General features: G+C 35.6%; 1 protein-coding gene across 1 annotated transcript in view; it reads right to left on the bottom strand.

The window, feature by feature from the left end:
• The window catches only part of LOC150107087 (telomerase-binding protein EST1A-like), a 330,605-nt gene that overhangs the window by 197,786 nt on the left and 111,403 nt on the right, over window positions 1–21,416 (bottom strand). The window contains exons 7-9 of the mRNA XM_090390990.1: window positions 14,421–14,531; window positions 5,217–5,399; window positions 677–738 (exon numbers count right to left, since the gene is read on the bottom strand). Of these exons, the coding sequence (XP_090247116.1) occupies window positions 677–738; window positions 5,217–5,399; window positions 14,421–14,531 (356 nt within the window). The remainder of the gene's footprint in view (window positions 1–676; window positions 739–5,216; window positions 5,400–14,420; window positions 14,532–21,416) is intronic.

The raw sequence follows: 21,416 nt of genomic DNA, 5'->3' as shown, positions 1-21,416 counted from the left end.
ATGTCCTGGCCAGGATAATTTGGAGTTACGTCAAAACAAATAAGACTACGAGGTCAGTGTATAAGCATCTGTTTTGCAGGATGAAACCCTGCCACTTCCTTATGAGGATCACTAACTCATCTTAAATCTTGTACAACTATGAAGCTTTTCTTTATGCGTGTCAAATAAATGGATAACAACAGTTTAGCAGTTTAATTTCACTATAATGAGTAACTTCTCCATAATGAATTAATAATTATATGAAGATTTGAATTTAAAATATAAACAGAGTGGCCACTTTATCAAGATCACCTAATTTTCTGAAATATAAATAAATATGATTGATATTTTATTATTTAAGAAACTAATAAGCATTTCAATTCTTGAATATTTATATTTATTATTCATAAATCATTTCCTTTAACATATTCTTTATTATTTCAGGGTTCCTTGTCACTGCTAATTTTTCAGTGATCACTTTCTTTTGAACTACTGATTAGTCAACTATCTTAAAATGCTCTTATGAATAAATTGATTATAAGCAGACAATGATATCGCTATTTCAACACACAATTCAAATAATATGCTCAACTCTTGCAATAGCAAACACGATTATAATACTCACTGAATATAAAAAACTACTGAAAGGTGTTGACCAAATTTATATAGAAATAATGGCATTTTATAACAAACTCACCCAACTTTGGTAAACAACTTTCCGTGAACATGCAGAAAACTTGTAACAAATCTTCGGTTCAACTGTAAAAGAATGCTTAAATTAATAAATGTAGTCGACAAGCTCAGTTTTTGAATGTTATTCATAACTTATTTTAACTGGGGTATAACAACACAAATAATTACAAAAAAATAAAGGCCACAACTTCGCCATTGCACCCACAAGAATACCTGCTGAAGATATTATGATACGAATTGAACACGGGATACGACACCTTCCAAACCACGTCCCCCAACGATATTAGAATGGATGTGGCTTCTGTTCTGACCAAAGCAAAACCACCAAAAACTAACATGCCCAGTAAGGAAATTAAATCTCTAATAGAATTAAAGAAAAACAAGGAAATAATAATCACCAAAGCAGATAAAGGGAATGCACAGTATTGCTTAACCAAAAGGATTACACAGATAAGTTGAATGTTCTATTGTTAGATCAGGCTACTTACCTCCCTATAGGAGTACAATCCCACCAACTCACAAATTAGAAAACTCCACAGGCTCTTTAAGAAGGTCACTTCTTGGCCTGTAGAAGTCACTAACAAATTAAAACCATTTAACTGCATACCGCTCCGTATTTATGGACTCCCAAAAATACATAAGGAAAATGTGCCATTACGTCCCATAGTGGATGACATTGATTCCCCCACATACAAACTAGCTAAATATTTGGCCAAAGCTCTCACACACTACACTGGCAACACACCTTCACACATAAAAAACTCAGCCCACTTCAAAGCCAGCATAGAAAACCTTACAATCAAACAAACTGAGTAATGGTCAGTTTTGATGTCTCCTCCTTATTCACAAAGAATCCTTAGAGCTAATCCAAGCTAAATTTTCTCCTGATATCACAGCCCTATTTCAGTTCACAATGAACTCAGGCTATTTTGTTTGACAAGGAAAATTCTACAAACAAATAGAGGGGGACAGCCATGGGTTCTCCACTCTCCCCACCATTGGCCAACTTTTATATGGAGACTTTTGAAGACAAAGCTTTAAACTCTGCCCCACAAAAATCAACCATATGGCTTCACTATGTTGATGATGTGGTCACAATTTGGCCACATGGCTCCGATGCACTTCTCTCCTTCCTAACACACTTAAACAACCAACACCCCAGAATCAAATTCAACCAGGAAGAAGAAAAAAACAACTGCCTTCCTTGCTTAGACACACTAGTCACCCACCAGCCTGATTGAACCTTGGTTTTCTCTGTCTATAGAAAACCCACCCATACATTCACCAACAATCCCGCCACCCCATTCGCAACAATATGGAGTCATTAAGACGCTACAAAACCAGGCTAAACTTATCTGTTCAAAAGACAATGCCCTAACCATAGAACTAAACCACTTTCTCAGCCAATGGCTACCCCCCCAAAATAAAATATTGAAACAAATAAACCACAACCCCCCACCCTCCCCTCACAACAAGGATTACTCTAAATCCATCACCATACCCTATATCTGAGGTATGGCGATGGACTATACCACATGGAATTCTAATCAGTAAACTGCAGCATATGGGGATGGATATACGGTTGGTGAGATGGATAGGAGGATGGTAGACGGAGAGATACCAGAGAGTGGTTTATTCAGGAGTTGAGTCCAAAAGACGGCTTGTGACTAGTGGTGTGCCGCAGGGTTCTGTTCTTGGATCACTACTTTTCAATTTTTCATCAATGATATAGGAAAGGATCTAAGAGGAAGTGTTCACTTGTTTGCTGATGATGCAAAGTTGGGTAGAGCAATTGTGAGTGCACAGGATGTCAAAATTTTGCAGGATGATTTTAATAGTTTGGAGGACTGGGCTAGGGAAAATGGATGTCAATTTAATGTGGCAAAGTGTAAGGTTATGCATTTTGGGGCGAAAAGATTAGCAGCAGTATATCACATTGGTGGAATCGTACTCCAGGAGATTGATGAGGCCAGGGATTAATGGTCGATAGGGAATTGAAGTTTAGGGGGCACATTGCAAAAGTAGCTAAATCAGCTCATCAATCACTTTCCTTTTGAAAAATACTTTAACAAGCAGAGATAAACAAGTTATTGTTCCTCTGTATCGACCCTTGATAAGACCCCCATCTAGACTGCTGTGCCCAGATATAGGCGCCAAGGTTTCTTCTTGATGGGGAGGAGGTGGAGAGGATCCAGAGACGAGTGACCAAGATGATACCAGGTCTGTGGAATGAACCTTATGAGAACAGCTTGAAGATTTGTGGGTTGCAAAAATTGGTCGATAGGTGGAAAAGGGGTGATATGATTGAGACATTCAAATTACTGAAGCTTTTCTATACGATTAATCCAGAAGATATTTTTGAGAACAGGACTTTTGGTGGGAGGACTAGGGGACATACATGGAAGCTGGGCAAGAATGTGGTTAGCAAAGGTGTTAGAGGTAGGTTTTTTACTTGGAGAGTGGCGAACGAGTGGAATAAGCTGCCAGAGTCTGTTGTGGGTGCTATGACTGTGCATGAGTTCAAGGCGAGGTATGATAGATGCTGTGTGAATGTCGAATAGTTGTTCTTGACATGATGTTAGGGCCTCCCTCGATGAGTCTATCGACTCCTTGGAGTTGCCCGTAATAATAATAATAATATTGGGCAAATTACAGGTGCAGTGAATCCGGTATACTCCAGGGTGTGGCCGAGGAGGAAGTGGATCCTTGGATGAGTTGAGTAAGTTATTTGAATTTTGCAGGAGGTTTAAAGGTGGCTTTAAGGTTGTATTTCTGTAGTAGTCTGTTTATTTTGTCTGATATCCCTTTAATATATGGAATGGTTACAGTTTTATTGTAGTACAGTTTATTTTTGTTTTTAAGTGAGGTCTTGTACAGAATTTTGTGGATAATATTTTGGCTGTAATCATTTTTAGGAAGGTATTGCTGATAACTTTTAAGTCATCTTCAAGTGCTTACTCATTGGGGCAAATCTTCAAAGCTCTGTTTTTTAGTGTGTTAATGACACCTAGTTTTTATGTTGGGTGGTGGTAGGAGTTTACGTGTATATATATTGGCCAGTATGTGTTGGTTCCGGTAAACAGTGAAGGAGAGACTGCCCGAAGGAAGATGTGTGACCAGTGTATCTAGAAACAGAAGTGTGTTCCGAGTTTCAATCTCAATTGTGAATTGTATGCATTTGTGTTGTTTGTTTAGGTGGCTGAGGAAAGTGTCTAATGTCTGGCAGCCATAGGGCAGATAGCAAAAACATCATCAAAGTATCTAAGCCAGACTTTGGGTTTTAAAGGAGAGGAATCTAGAGCACATTGCTCAAAGTTAGTAATAAGGGGAGGAAAATGGTGAGCCCATGGCTGTGCCTTCTTTTTGAAGGTAGAAAGTGCTTTGCCACACAAAATTGCCAGAGCGTAGTACGTGCGCAAAGAGCACTGTGATATCGGGAGGGAATTTAACGTGTAATGGAAGGATTGTGTCATTGATTAATTGGACATCTGTAAAAAGGGCAGAGATGTCAAAACTGACTAATAAATCCTCTTTTTTTCCAGTGAAATGTCTTTGATTTTGTTTACAAAGTGTTGCCTATTTTTTTACAAAGTGTTTGCAAATCGACTGGAAAAGCACCTGTTGTTTACATCCACCAAAACATGGTATGAATGTAAATTTAAGGATTATTATCGATATCTCGCTAATCGATAATATCGATATCTCACTTATCGATATCGATTAGCGAGATTATTATCAACAACCCTAAATCTTAACAATAATGATGGCCTAAAAATCTCAGGAATATGGAAGCCACATATTCGACCCACTTAACCTTTCCCTAAGAGTCAAGTATAAATAGGACCATAGATAATCCAGGATCTTAAATCTAATTTAATTTTTTTTTTTTTTTCATGTGTGAACTACATAAAATGTAAGAGCATACATATAAATAATTAAAATCATACATTTAAAGAAATAGTCATTAAAAAGAATAGGGATTAAGAGAATACATAAAGAGATAAAAATGCCCCTTACAAAAATGTCAGATTTCACTCACGTCAGTTTTTACTGTAACAAAACGACTTATATGAAAGAATGTTTCTTTGTTGTTGTCTTAAATAGAATATAGCTTTGATGTAGTTATTTTAATTTAATTTTATTTTATTTTATTTTTTTCACTAGAGGTTATGCCAGTAGAATAACTATTGATCAAATCATTGTATCTGTAGCTTGCTGTGTGAAATGTAATGTAGCTAGTCTTTGTATACACTCCAGATGATGACCTTAATATGAAGGTCGAAACGTTGGGAAATTAAAATAGTTATTTATAACACGGTTGTAGAGTCCATAATTTGTCTAAAAATTGAGGCCTGTCCGAAGAATTACTGAGACACTTCTAACCATCATTCACACCTTGCAGTACCCCCATATTTTATATTAAAAAAAAGAAATTAAATTAAATAATCAAGAAGACAGGAGTTTATTTTCATTATATATTATGATTATTTGCATACAAAGGAACAATAATGACACTCGATGACAGAAAAATACATATTACATACATCAACAGTTGACATTTGATTCAGTTCATCATTCTCCTGTTCATCATCTGATCTGCTTGATCTGTGAGAGGTTGTTCCATCTGGGCGAATCCATACTTCATATCTTTCATCAGCCATATCTCCATTTTTTGCATTTTCTTCTTGTGATCTATCTTCTGGATGTTTTTTTTCTGCTTGTTCATACTGAAACAAAATCATTTTAAACTTATGTTCAGTTATCAGGATAATTTACTTTTATAAATTTTTCTACAAAGTTGCAAAAGTTAGTCATTTAATATCCTGATTTATACTAAAGATAAAGAAATATTATTACCGATCACGACTAATTACTTAAACACTTTACATGTAATTGTAAGTTCTAGTAAGTTCTGTTCATGTTTTATTTAGATAGAAATGCTAAAGAACCATACTGGATTTAATTAGGAGTATAACATCATCTGCATAAAGTAAAGGGCTGAGATTAACATATCCAATTTTGGCATTGGTTTTTATACCACTTTCCTTCATAATGCGATTCATATAGATGATGAATAATAGTGGAGACAACGATGTATGTTATGTACACCCTTGTCTCACACCTGAATTAACATCAAACTATCCTTCTGTACCTCCTTCAATTCTAAACACTGACTTACAACTGAAGTATGGACTAAGTATTGATTGATATAATGTCTCATTTATACCATATAACTAGTGCTTTAAAAACTTTTTTCTTGCCATACTGCCATGTGTGTTTTCCAGATCTACAAAACTTTAATACAGATCCTTGATATATTCTTATGACTTCTCCACTAAATTTGATTCCGACAACCTCTATTTCACCTAAATCCAGCTTGTTCTTCTTCCAGCTTCCCTTCATAATTTTTCATAGTTATTTCTCAAGTATATTTGCATAAATCTTACCAAGAACATTCAGTATGGAAATTCTTCTGGAATTCTCACATTCAGTTTTATTTCCTTTTTTGTAGGTGGGTACTATGAAAGCACTACTCCAATCATTAGGAATTAAACCCTCTGACAAGGCCTTGAATTATGCAGTGCAGTCACTGTAAAACTTTTTATACCTCCATATGTGAGCATTTCTGATGAAAAATCAACTACTCCAGCTGAGTTTCCACATTTCAGGTTTGCGGTAGCTTTTTCTACTTCAAATACTGATATATATTCCTGATTGTATTCCCGTTAAGTGTTTTCTACAACTGTGCTGTCACTGCTTGTTTCATTTAGCAATCATTCAAAGTAATTATTACAGACATCTAGAATATCTTTATCTTTAGTTTTCATGCCACCTGTATCATCTCCAATTTCATTTATGGCACTCTTTCCATTTCTAAGCTTTTTCAATACTCTCCAGAATATTTTCCCGCTTCCTGATATTTATTTTCTATGTTCTTATCAGTCTTCCCATTACTTCTGTTTATCTAGTTTAACACTTTGCTCTGCTTTCGTACATTTTTCTCTAAATTCTCTCAGATCACAAGATGACTTACTTGCCAGGAATTTTCAATCGACTTTCTTCTTTTTCCTTCACTGCCATGAAATATTGATTTTTATATCCTAGCAGTCAACTTCACCATATGCCTCTCAAGCTTTATCAATCAATGTTTTCTTCAGGATCTGGTGGCGAATCTCCAAGATCTGGTTCTTACTTTCAAATTCTTATATTTTTTCTTGAATAATATTCATGCATTTGAGTCCATAGTTCATCTTTGAAAGCTGTTCAACTTTGGTTGTCTTTAAAACTCCCTATAACAAGGTACTAAAAATTCCCCAATGAAAGTCCTATATGCACAGTGCTCCGATAAAAGTAATTCACTATAGCAACCCCTCATCATCAAATTCCTGCCATGTACCCTCAAGGGGTGTACAGGACATGATAGTACTACACGAAAAATTTACATCATTACCAACTTCCTATCTACAATTTTCCTCCAAATCAGTCTGTTACTTGTCAAGACTCCAATATTATCAGATCTTATATTTCTATCGTCTAATGCACTTTGTACCGTATCAATCCACCTATACCTTGGTCTTCCTCTGGGTTGTTTTCCTGCCAACCTGGTAGAGAACACTTGTTTCGCTAATCTTTCCTCGTCCATTCTGTTTAAGTGACCATACCACCTGAGATTAGCTCTGCTAACGCATTCCGGGATGCTGACAACATCAAGTTCTTTCCTAATATCCTCGTATTTAATATGATATTGCCATTGATGCCATCTGTTCATGCCTCTAATTTTTCTCAGGACTCTCATATTTGCAGTCTCTAGTCTTTGGTCAAGTGTTTTACTTCTGACCCAGCTCTCAGATGAATAAATTAAAACTGGTTAGAACACACTCTTGTATACAGCTAATTTAGTGTTCTGACTAATTTCTCTCTTATTCCATATGAATTTATTCAATTGACTTCCTGCCATACCAGTTTTGTTGATTCTATTGTCTATTTCTATATTTACCCGAATTTCTACCCGAAATGTTTTCCTTGTTCTACAGGTTCTCCATTCACAACACAGTTGACATTTTCAACGATTCTGCCTATTTTCATTGTCTTTGTATTTTTATTGCTGATCTTCAGACTATATCCATTATAAGAGTTATTCGATTTAGTCAGAGAATCTTGCAGACTTGTAGCGGATTAATTTAGAAGTATAACATCGTCCTCATAAAGCAAACAGCTGACATTAACATCTCCAATTTTGATATCATGTTTAATACCACTTTCCTTCATAATGTGATCCATATAGATAATGAATAACAGGGGGGATAATGTACATCCTTGTCTCACACCAGATTTAACATTAAACCATCTTCCTGTGCTTCCTTCAATTCTAACTGCTGACTTACAACTTAAATAAAGACTAAGTATTGCTTGATATAATGCCCCATTGACACCATATAACTGTAGTGTATTGAATAGCTTCTCTCTTGGCACCTTGTCATTTGCCATTTCTAGATCAACAAAACTTAAATACAGATCTTTGTTATATTCCCATGATTTCTCAACTATTTGTCATAAAGTGAAGATCTGATCCCAACAGCCTCTATATGACATGAATCCAGCTATTTCTTCACCAAGCTTTTTTTCCACAATTCTTTTCAACAGTTTCTCAAGTATGCTTGCATATATCTTACTAGGCACACTCAGTAGGGAAATACCTCTGTAATTCTCACATTCAGTTTTATTTCCCTTTTTATATATGGGTACTGGGAAAGCTCTATTCCAATCATCCGTAATTCATCCCTCTGTCCAAGCCTTCTGAACTATGCAGTGCAGCCACTGTAAGACTTTTATACTATCATATCAGCGTTTCTGGTCAAATATCATCTACTCCTGCTGCTTTTCCACATTTCAAGCTTTTGATGGCTTTTTCTACTTCAAGTATGGATATGTATTCTTGACTGCATGCCTGGTCAGTGTTTTTTACCACTGTGCTTTCACTGCTTGTTTCATTTAGCAGTTTTTCAAAGTAATTACTCCATACTTCAAGGATATCTTTTTCTCCTGTTTTCATGTCACCTTTATCGTCTCTAACTACTTTTATAGCACTCTTTCCTCGATTCCTAGAATATTTTGAAGATTTAGAAGATTTCCAGAATATTTTGCCACCGTCTTGATATTTATTTTCTATGTTCCTGCCAAAGTCCTCCCATGACTTTTGTTTAGCTAGTTTTACACAGTGTTTAGCTTGATTACATTTGTCTCTGTATTCTCTAAGAGCACAAGCTGACTTATTTGACAGGAACTTTTGATATGCTTTCTTCTTTTCCTTTACTGCCTCTTTAACTTCATGTGTCCACCATGGAGTTCTAATTTTTCTATCCTTGCAGACAACTTCACCACATGCCTCTCTAGCTGAATCAATCAGGGTTTGCCACTGAATCTCCAAGGTTTGGTTCCTGTTCTCAAACTCTTGCATAAAACTTCAATAATCTTTGTGCATTTTAGTCTACAGTTCACATCTGAGAGCTGCTCAACTTTTATTCGGTTTAAAACTTTCTAACATGATATTCTTTTAAATATGAAATTCAATTTTATCCTGCTCAAGACCAAATAGTGATTGCATCCAATTTGAAATCCTCTGTACACTCTGGTGTCCTGCACCAGGGAGAAAACATCACTATCAATAATAACATATTCAATGAGACTTTTCTTATTTCTTGCCTCTTCTCTCCATGTGAATTTGTGCACATTTTTATGTTGGAACATGGTGTTAGTAATAACCAGTCCATGTCCTGAGCAGAAATCCAACAGATATTTGCCATTATTATTAGCTTTGCTCTTTTCTCCAAATTTTCCCAAAATATTTTTGTATGTCTGACAATCATTTCCTAACTCTGCTATTTAGATCCCCAACAAGGACCAACTTTTCCTTTTTCATTGTGTCAGTTTCTAAAGCCTCAAAAAATTCCTCCACTTCTACCTTAGTAGAAAATAAGTCTCATTGTCCAGTTCCCCATTCTCATATTTGCCCACATTACTCTACTTGAGAATGCCTGCCATTCAAGAAGATTAGTCTCGTATTTTGTGTTGAATACTATGGCTACTCTTTGTATTTATTGTATTTAACATTAACATTTTGTAACATTTTGTATTTATTGCTCAGAAAGATCTCACCAGTTTTTGTCTTTTTTGTTTCAGTCATCCCTATTATATCGATGTGGTACTTATTTAATTCCTCAGCTAACTCCATTTCTTTGCCATTCAGGCTTCTTATGCTGATAGTACCGATCTTTAACTCTCATGATGTTGAGTTGGGGTATGTTTTCAGATTTGTTCCAGTAGCTGACTTTTCACTGTTCGCCCTGGTTCCCTTGCGAAAACAACAGGGGCCTTGTTTAACGCCCCAGCCGGTATGAAATTTTGTCATGTTGTACCATCATTTTTTTATTTTGGTTTAACCAATAGGAATACAATTTGGTCAGCTAAATCCTAAATTGCCAGCCCATCCTCGTTCGTTCAGTATCCAGATAGATACCCAGCAGGGTGCACCACGAGAAGGTGAGGATTGGACATTAGGTCAGAAGCTCTGGTCGGTTCTCCACATTCCTTTAAAGGCTATGTGGAGGTCTCCTCTCAGTTATACAGCTTTGACCCTTAAGCACCGCCATAGCAACCCCTCTTGATAAATAAAGCCAAATGAAAAAAGTTCATTATGATCAGGATCCTTGGAAGCTGGTGTAATACATGTGGCATTCACATATTTATCACGTATGGAAATGATCTAAATGAATTTCATCTATTCACAGCAATGACCTGATGAAAAAACATACAACTTGTAGCCATAACATTCAGGGCTCTCATAAATTACTGAACTCCAACAGTTCACATGAATCTTTGAATTAATCTGCCATCAATAGCAATGAATAATAATGATAGCATTTCTGCAGAGTAATATCTCTGATTATCATAGCAAATGTGGCACAGTGCCTAGTGTGAAATCACTGTTCCATTTATTGGCATCTTAATAAAAGTTTGATGTTTTGGTCTCCAAAGTGGGGCTTGCAGATTATGTAAGTAATAAATAAAAAAAAAAACTTATTACACCCACAGTACTAATATCCTATAGGTTAACAACCTTTTAAGGGTGGAATCACAAATACATAATTTTGTATCATATGTTATCATGCAGGCCTACATAGTTTCATGGGAATTTCCATGATGCAAGTCTACCAAAGAAAGACAATTCCATTATAAATTTAATTCTATTTACTTATTAGAAATACTTCTTCCAAGCCTTTCAGCCAACCACAGAAAGTTGATCTTGGATGTAGGTGGCATCTTAGATGTAGTTATGTATGGGAGGTGTGGTGTGTTGGGGCAGAAGTATAACAAAGAACTATCAGAATGCCTGAAAAGGGTAAGTAAGGTATGGTGACACTTTACACCTATGCACAAATGCCTTGCTTGGACAATGGTGAAATCCTGATAGAAGGATGAGATCCTAATAAGAGTACATATGTTATTTGAAATTGAAGAAATTAAGAAAAAATACATAGAATACCTGACTTTTCAGAAATGAGAGAAATAATACCAGAGTTAAACAATCTCGAAGATTGCCTCCAATAGTAAAAGAAGAGGAAGCACTAGATCAAGAATTTATAGATTTGCTAAAAACCCTAGAAGAAAGAGGAAAAAACTATCTAAAAATCTATTTAACCAAATTTATAAAAAGTAGAATATGCCTGATGAACTTTGGAATTCCATCTTTATAAACCCCCTGAGGGAGGAAAAAAAAAAACTTAGGTAGCTGAACATAAAGAGATTACTAACCAATAAGCCTAATCAGGCATGTAACAAAATTACTGTTACAAATTTCTATACTAGAAAGAATAAAATCAAAATTAGCAAATGAAATAAAGGATAGTACAGAAACATCAATAAAGATGAGAGTAGACAGGAATGGATAAGCTTAATATGTACCATCACATCAGCTTTCTTAAGTCCACTGCTAGACAAATGCCTCACCATGTTCCTTTAATTATGAAAGATCTTCTGCAGCTCTCCACCATGAATGTAAACAAATGATCATTTTATTGTATCAAAATGCCATTTTATGGACATTTATGGTGGAGATGTAATGACGCATTATTATATCTTACAACTGGTCTAACTAGTTTCTGATAACCAGTTCTTGATGCACAATGCTGTTCTTCTCTTTGCCCATTTATTGTCAGACACTCACGCCACATGCCCTGCAAAGCGCCATTTGCTGCCTTTTATTACTAATGCAATGTCCATTACCTTTGTTTATTTTCTTATTCAAGTAAATATTCTTTTTATCTAACCAGATAATTCCCAAAATGGCTCATTCCATGTTTCTTTGTGTTATTTGTAGTTTCTCTAAATGTTTTTAGTCAGACTCCTTGTTTCACTACCATAGGTCATTAGGAGTACACACTGGTTGTAGATATTTTTTAAAGGCAGTTTGGTAAAGTGCTTTTAAATATCTCTCGCTTTCTCTATAATGATTAAAAACTTTCCATCCTGCTGTTGTTCAAACTGAAATTTTGTTATCAAGTTTTTATGGTTATTTGTAATGATTTGTAGATATTTGTATGAGTTCAATATTTGAATCTGTCTTTGATTTTTTTTTCAATCTGTTTTTGTTTTGGAGTATTTTTACCATACATTATTTTTGATTTATCCATATTTATTTGTAAGCCCAATTCCATAAATACATATCAGACCTGGAAATAGGCCTAATATGTATACATATATATATTAATGAAATTTTTTAAGGTATAGAAGAACCGAGGGTAGAAAAAATAGAAAGAAGAAAGATAAATACTACTGTTATGCAGATGTTATTGTACTTGCTTATGTGAGAGAGAGGGAGGAGAGAATGATTTGAAAAACTATGAGGAAATAAGTACCCAAAGTAAAAAATATAGCCTTATAATAAATTTAAAAAAATATAAAATAAAAAACTACTGATATGATAATAAGTAGTGGAAAAAAAGCAAACTAAGATTAAAATTCAAAAGGAAATGAAATTACAGCACAGCTGGATGCATACTTATTTAGGATATTTAATTGCAGGGGATAGAAAATGTAAAAGACAGATTAGGAATAAAGGGAAATCGTCAAATCAACCTTTAACAACATGGAAAACCACCTAATGGGAGAGAGAAGCAAAAATCAGAATAAAAATGATTTAATTCTTTATTAGGTCTAGTCTTCACTTTGAAGCAGACACAATAATAAACAAGTAAGATATTAAAAGTGACGTTTTTTCAATTTATTTATTTTGTATGGGGGATCCTTCATATCCCTCCCAGTCCCCTCAGAACAGGTTGAGTCCTCCTATTGAGGGATTATGTATGTATTTTATGACTGTAGATCCATGTGTGTGATAACAGGGCTAGTTTGCCTGTTCTAAGGAATGAAAAACCAGAGTTTCCAGGTGAAAATTATCACAGATGTGTCATTCTGAGAGACATGAAATTCTTCAAAAAAAGATTTCTTAAAGGAGAGAATTAAGGGAAAACATAATAAATTCATAGCTTAAAGAAAAAAAAATTCAGGACCAACTAGGCCTGAACTATTAAGAGAGCAACAAATAGCCAAGACAGGAAAATAGTTATTATGGAGATACATAAAAAGCCAACCTCCTAGATGAAGATGACACATAATAGGTTGCACTTGGTTTCTAATTCTAAAACTCAACAAAATAAACAGAATACACATGAGCATATAAAATTAAATAATACTCAGAATTAGGAAACTTTATTTTTTTACCCTGCCTGTCATGGGAATGCACTGACCATCAGTGAGGGTAAGAGACCAACTTTCTATTAAATTTAGGACTAAACAGTGGCATTTCCTCTATTTGGGAAATTAGGGCTTTTTTATATGTTTTTAATATTTTGCTTATTGATATTATATTGATCTAGGTTTCAGAGAGTATGTCTTCCAACCAACTAGGAAGGCGTTCAGTTCTAGGACCTATTTTATTTCTCATCTATATAAACAACCTCTGTTTGACAGAACTGAAAGGGAATCTAATCAGCTTTGCTGATGTTATGGCAATAGTTTTCTCATCAAGCGACATGCCAACTTTAAAGTGTAACATTGAATCTGATTTATTAAGTCTGCCCATATGGTTCAGTTAAAACAAATTCAAAATTAACATTCAGAAAATTAAATTTATTCTATTTGAACTAAAGGGTAGAGAAGCAATCAGGCCAATTAAATATCATACCACTTCCTGCGACCTGAGAAGTAACAGTCATCTGCAAAACATGAATTTCAGACTATTTTCTATTGATATTAATTTCATAGTTTTCCAATGAGCCATTCTTAAAGATTTCTAATGCAGCAGGACACAATTTAGCTGATATAGGATCGTCTTGTCTTACTCCTAGCCTAATACCATATTCCATTCACTCATATTCTACCTTTATACTAGCTGAGTTTGATATACATTTTCTAATCTAATACTTTTCTGGGATAGTTTATTTCAAGCTCTTTACATATGACTGACAGAGAATAAGTGTTTCCCTCCCCCCACCCTTCGAAATACACAAAAGAAGGCAAGAGGGGGGGGGGGGGAAACAGAGGCCATAAGGATAGTATGAATAATCCTAACATCAAAATAACTAAATGATAATGAAAATTATTGCAACTACTTAAAACCAGAATTTTGGATTACTGTTGAAATATTTATCTAAAGAACTCATATTTTTATACATTTCCTGAACACTCACTTTTTTTCTAGCATCTTCAAACAGAGATAAGAGACTTTCTCTAGCTGATAAAAATGGATTACTAGCTGCCAAACTACGCATATAATAATATACTGCATCCAATTTTCTTCTCTGAAAAATGAAAATCAACTCTGAAAAATTTAAATTAGAAATTTAAAAAATTACAGTTATAATGCCATGGTTAGCATTCAATTAGCATTCCATAATATTACCATAATCTCAATCAAATCCATACTATGAAAAAAACTGAAGTGAACATGAGTCATCTTAAACAATGTTGTGGGACATATTATCAAGCGTTGCCGAGGTAAGTTAGTGATGAGTTGAGATGGAGAGCTGGAATCATGAAGGTATGCTAGCAGAGCTGTGTGAGAAGACAGGAGTACAGTTTGTGTATGTATGGCATGTGTTTGAGGGGAATAATGGAATTATACAGGCATGACAGGTTACACTTCAATGGCTTTGGAGTGAGTGAACTGGTGAAAATTTAGCTAAAAGGAAGTCCAGTGCATGATGCAAGCAAAAGATCAGAAGAGATGAAGTGAAAGATCAAGAGAGTGGTAATGAAAAGGCAGAAGTGCTTGGCATTGGAAACAATAGTAGCGAGAGAGATGAAGAGAACAGGAATGCAAGAGGAACATGGAAATGGTGGGAGCCTGAGTGTAGAGAGAGATAGTGAATGTGAGTATGGAGATGAATATGGAGTATATTGGGATGTGAGTGGGGAAGTTTAGACCAAACAGATATATGTGCTAAGTGGTGATAAAAGTGATTGGGCAAGTGTGATGAGGAAATCTAAACCAACAAGTGGCTTGGTTGCTATAGACCTAAAAATGAACAGCTGTGCTTGTTTACAAATGCCAGAAGTATCAGAAATAAGGAAGATGAAATGGTTTCACTGATTGAGTTAACTGTACCAAAACCATTGGAATAAGTGAAATATGATTGAATAAAGATGATATCCTAACAGGAAAAGAAATGGATAAGTATCTAAAGTTCCTAACCTTCCTGATGACATTTCCTTCGAGCTCCAGATCTGTCTCCTGGATATCTATACCTATACTTGGATATCTAACTAGAAAATTCTGATTTGGAACCTCCTCCTCTTTCAACTTCATGCCTAAGTGGAGGAGATTCAAAATCGGAATTTTCCTGGTGAGAGGGCTCCTCCAAATTTTCTTTATCCACTTTATTGTACAGTTCCTCACAATATTCTTTCCATCTGTTTTTGATTTCCAATTCTTCTGTTAGTAATATTCAATTCTTGTCTTTGATTACATTCAATTTGGGCTTAAACTTGTGCTTCAGATTATGAATTATATAAAACATCCTTTTATAATTGTGCCTCCTTATCTGGAACTTTATTTCTTCATATTTATTAGTATAAAACTTTTACTTAAGCTGCTTAACAGCAATAAGGCCCCAGGTGGAGATGGAATCACAGCAGAGATAATTAAGACCACAGGGGATGGCGAGATAAGAATGTTTCATAGATCGATTACAAGGATATAGGTGACAGGATCATGGCCTAGAGAATGGAAGAAGTCGGTTTGCATACCACTACATAAGAAGGGAGATATGAAGGTTTGCAAGAACTATAGAAATATTAGCTTAATATCTCATGCAAGCAAAATTTTATTGAAAATCATGGTAAATGGGATTAAGGCCAAAGTTCAGGCAGAGGAAGAAGAGGATTTCAGGAAAGGTAAGGGCACTAGAGATCAGATCCCTTGCCTTAGAAATATCATAGAAAAATAAAAAGAATTTAGACTCCCTCTGATAATCTATTTCTTAGACTACTGTAAAGCTTTTAACTGTGTTCAGCATGTGAAACTGTGGGAGGTAATGAAAAGAATTGAGTTTTTCCCTCAACACACTATCAGGTTAATAACCAACTTGTACAGGGAGAAAGAAGTCAGGTTGGAAAAGGAGTTAGGCAAGAATATTTACTTTCTCCTCACTTGTTTATCATGCATGAATTATTAGATAACTTCAAGACAGGAATTAGGATAAGTAGTATTGATCAGTAATCTGAGGTATGCTGATGATACTGTACTCCTCTGTAACGACAAGGAAGAACTAGGATTAATTCTTGATAAAGTTAACAATATCAGTAATAACAGAAGACTTCAACTCAATCCTAGCAAGACAAAGATTATGGTTCTCAAAGGAAATACAAAAAGGGAAGCTCTTCAGAAACAATTGTACCTTAATGGAGAAAGAATTGATGAAGTCAGCAAGTTTGAGTGTCTAGGATCCATTACTAATGTGAAGAATTGCTGTTCAAAAGACAGAAAAAGAGTAGGAATGGCTCAACAAGATTATTCAGTCTTTTGACCTACAAAATACATTCACTTATTGATGCTGTTATGTATTTCTTTGTCAGTTTCCAAGCAGCATTTGTTTTCTTACCTCAACTCCTCATTCCATTCTATAGCTCCAAGCTGTCTCCTAAGCTTGTCATAATCATTAGTCTTGTACTTCCACATATATTGTTTCTTCACAGAAGTCTGCATATGGCTAGCCACAACATAGGTGATCACTCTCAAATTCTTCTTCTTCTGCAGCTTCTCCCACTTAAGTGACCCCACTTAAGTGGGAGAAGTTATTGAGTTTGGTTGTTGAGAGTGATCCCACTTAAGTGGGATCACTCTCAACAACTGGAGGAAAGTGGGAACCCTACTCACAATTACATCCTCTGATGAAATTATCAGATCTAAAACTCTCGATCTTCACGTGACCTCCTTTACTTGCTGCCTGAGATAGTTATCTGATTCAATGTGTCTACATTCACAACACACTCAAGCAATGCATTCCACTCACCAACCACTCATCATCCAAAGAACCTACTCCTCCTCTGTTCACACCCTTGTTATATAATTTCCAGAATTATTTATTTATTTAGTATATGGCTCACACATGAAAAGTTATATTACATTAATCCTTAATATATATGGACATAGTAATAGACATATGTACAATAAGAAGACATAATACAGTCATATAAGAATCAAGAATAGGCTACAACTGAATGTCTAGGTTGATTATCCAGTCGACTGCACTTGGTGTAGCATAGCACGGATGAAGTCTGACACCCTCCTTATACAATTTCCAGAAATTGTATAAGGAGGGTGTATAAGAACTCAAGAAATTCATTTTCCTCATTCCCAAATGCTGTCTCTTCAATCGAATCTATACTGCCACAATTAACATCGTCATAATAATTTCCCTTCCTTTGTTCACTAATCCAAGTTGTTTACGCATTTCTTCCTCACCACCCTCCATAATTCCTGTCCTATAGCAATATCCAACTATGTTTTCTTCTTCTCAACACCATCTCATACTACACTGCCTCATAACCATTGCTACTATTTCCCTCTTTCATGCCAACCTTGTCATCATCATCATCATCATCATCATATGTTCACTGGGCATCCACAGATGCCATATGGTCAGTCCGATGCTCGGTGATGTGCCATACCAGGCCTCGCCATGTAGTCCTGTTGTATGCTTTTCTGGAGGCTTCAACTCTCTGAAGATTAATCACTCCACACACACACACCATCCATTCATCTCATCGATGGTCAACCCCTTCCTCTTTTTCCAGGAACTTTACTTTCTACTACTGTTCTGAGAAGTCCTCCTTCCATCCTTTCAATGTGTCCAAAATATTTTAACTTTCTTCTGTCAGTATCCTTAAGGAACATTAAACTTTTACTTATCTTTTCTAATTCGACATTTTCTGATTCAACACAGTCAGACACACTAACTTAATAGAAGTCCTTCAACAAATAGGGCTAGACGAACAAGACATAAAACTAATAAGAAATCTGTATTGGAATCAGTCGGCTACCATTCAATTAGACAACATTACCACCAGTGATATTAACATCAAAAGAGGAGTGAGACAAGGCTGCGTGCTCTCACTACTCTTGTTCAACATATATGCAGAGGTAATCTTTAAAAAGGCATTGAAAGAATGTCCAGAGGGAAATGGAAAGATTGTTAACAACCTACGATATGCAGATGACACTGTGCTAATTACAAATAACATTATGGATCTCCAAAAACTCATTGACAGAGTATTCATAGAAAGCCAAAGAATGGGAATAAATATAAACATCAACAAGACAAAATACGTGGTCATCAGCAAACATCCAGCCTCATCTATGAAACTGACACTCAATGGAAAAAATATCGATTAAGTCAAGATATAAATATCTTGGTTGCTGGCTTAATGAAAGGTGAGATCCTGAAATAGATATAAAGACAAGGATTGAAGTTGCACGGCAGTCTTTCATGAAAATGAGAACATTATTTTGCAATAAAGACCTAAACATGGAAGTCAGATGCCGAATGCTGAAATGCTACGTGTGGGCTATTCTGCTCTATGGAGTTGAAACATGGACATTGAAGTGACATCCATCAAGAAAATTGAAACCTTTGAGATGTGGCTATACAGAAGAATGCTAAAGATATTATGTACAGAAAAAATTATCAGTGAAGATGTCTTAAAATCCATTGGCAAAGCTAGTATCTTGTACAAATAATCAAGAAACGAAAAACATCATATCTTGGCCACATCATGAGAAACAGCAAATACCAACTTCTACAAACTATCTTGGTAGGAAGAATTGATGACAAAGGAACTAGAGGAAGAAAAAGAATATCATGGTTTGGCAACATCCAGACGTGGACAGGAAAGGGCAGCACAACTGCTCCGATTAACACAAGAATGCAGTTTGTTCGTCAAGATGGTCGCTGTTATTCGATAGAAGATAGTACCATAAGAAGAATATCTTTTCTAATATCCATTCGTTTGTTGCCTTTCAGTATATGATCCATATAAGTGTAAGATATTAGATATAAGACAGTATATGATATACGATATCAATATGTGATACATCTCAAAACCAGCCTATCCTTTTCTCGTCTGACTTGTTTAGGTTCCAAGTCTCACATCCTTTAGTTGCTGTTGGAAAAACAACTGCATTCAAAATCCTCAGTTTTGGTCCTGCGGAGATAGATCCATTCTTCCAGATTTTAGACAAATCTCTTGACTGTTGGAATGACTGAAGCCACTCGTTCATCCATTTGAAACCTATCTTAATCACAAGATGAATATTACCATTATTCACAAGATGAATAATGGCAATAATCAGTTACATGAAGAGTATAAAAAACAAGCCATGCAAGTGACTCAGTAAGGACAACAAAAATGCAGTATGAGCAGAAATTAGCAAATCAGGTAAAGAAAAACCCTAGTTTTTTTAATATGTGGCAAGTAGAAGGAAGAATGATTATGGTAAGATGATATTAATGGATGAAACTGGTAGAATGGTAACTGCTGAAGAAGACATTGCTGAGGTACTAAGTGATGATTAATTTATAAGGGTGTTTCATCTTCATCAGAGTGAAGGAACTTCAGTGTAGAGGACATAAGAGAGGATGGCTTAATTGTGAGTGAGCAGGAGGTATCTGAGGAAATAACCTTGATGTCAATAAGGCGATAGGATTTGATGACATATCACCATGCATCTTAAGGGAATGTCACTGCTACTGCCAGGGAATTGGCAGTAGCAGTTACATGCCTGATTAATAAGTCTTACAACAGCACAAGTTCCAAGGGAGGGAAAACAAGGTAAAATTTTTCCACTACATAAAGGTGATGATAAGTCTATGGCTATAAATATCGACCAATCTGTATATATGGAGTTGTGGTGAAGGTATTGGAGAGAAGTAGGATACAGAAATGGATTGATAACAGCAATACTCCTTGTGGTTATCAGCATGGGTCTGTTAAAGAGAGAGATCACATTTGACTAACTTATGTACTATAACAAGGTGACAAATATCTTGGACAAGGGAGATGCATATATAGTGGTGTATTTGGATTTTGAAAAGCTTCTGACAGACGGCCACACAACAAGTTATTAAATAAATTGAAACAGATGGGATCGGATAACAGACTTCTGAGTTGGATCAGTGACCGGCTGTCAAATAGGTATCAGAAAGTTGTATATGGCGGTGCAGTTTCAGGACCATTGTTGTCCAATATGCATATTAATGATATTGGGAAGAGCAATGAAGAGTCAAGCAGATTTTATGGCCTTGCAGGACTTAAACATTGCATGAATGGGCAGGTAAGTGGAACTATCAGTTCAATGCTGCAAAGTGTAAGATTTTGAAATTTTGCGAGTAGCAATGGGATACAAAGCATGCACTTGATGAGGAAACTTTAAAGGAGGTAGAAAAAATGAGAGATCTGAGAGTGGAGGTGGACAAGGACATGAAATTCAGGGACCATAATGCACAAGTTGTGAAGATGTCACATCAGATAATGGCAAGGATGCAGAGGACCCTGACATGCAGAAACAAAGAGGTTATGATGCCATTGTATAAGGCCTTGATCAAGCCTCATATGGACTATTGTGCACAGATTTGGTCGATGGGTTCTCATGGTGATGAGGATCCACAGAAGATTCACAAAGGTGGTCAGTGGTGTTTAGAATGTGAAGTACAAGGACAGATTGAGAGAACATAAATTGCAAAGCCTCATGAATAGCAGAAAAGGGGGGGATATGATTGAAACATACAAGCTAATGAGGGATTATCAGATTGACATAGATGAGATTTTTCATAGAATGGGAGAGGAGTGAAGAACAAGAGTCAATCATTGAAAACTGTATAAAGAGGGTGTGAGCAGATTTTGTGTGTTGTGAATGTAGACACACTGAATCAGTTTAAGGCACGGTTGGATGAGCACTGTCTGCGATAGTGTGTGTACCTCTCATGATGAGTCTCTCCATGCAGGTCAGATGTTAATGATAATCTTGACCTCAGTCAATATTTAACAAATCCTTCCAAAGAAATTTATGTATAAGTAATTTATAATACCACTCTATGAACCAAGCACAGAATTCCAACATAATTTTAGCTGAGCTACTTCACCAAGCTACGAAAATTGTGACAGAAAATGGATGGTGGGAAGATCAA

Source organism: Typopeltis vanoorti, chromosome 4 (assembly GCF_054136105.1).
Source record: "Typopeltis vanoorti isolate ZY-2024b chromosome 4, IOZ_Tvanoo_1.0, whole genome shotgun sequence".
NCBI classification, from domain to species: Eukaryota; Metazoa; Arthropoda; class Arachnida; order Uropygi; family Thelyphonidae; genus Typopeltis; species Typopeltis vanoorti.
The sequence above is the reverse complement of the archived record's forward strand: the minus strand, read 5'-3'. Positions and strand labels throughout refer to the sequence as shown.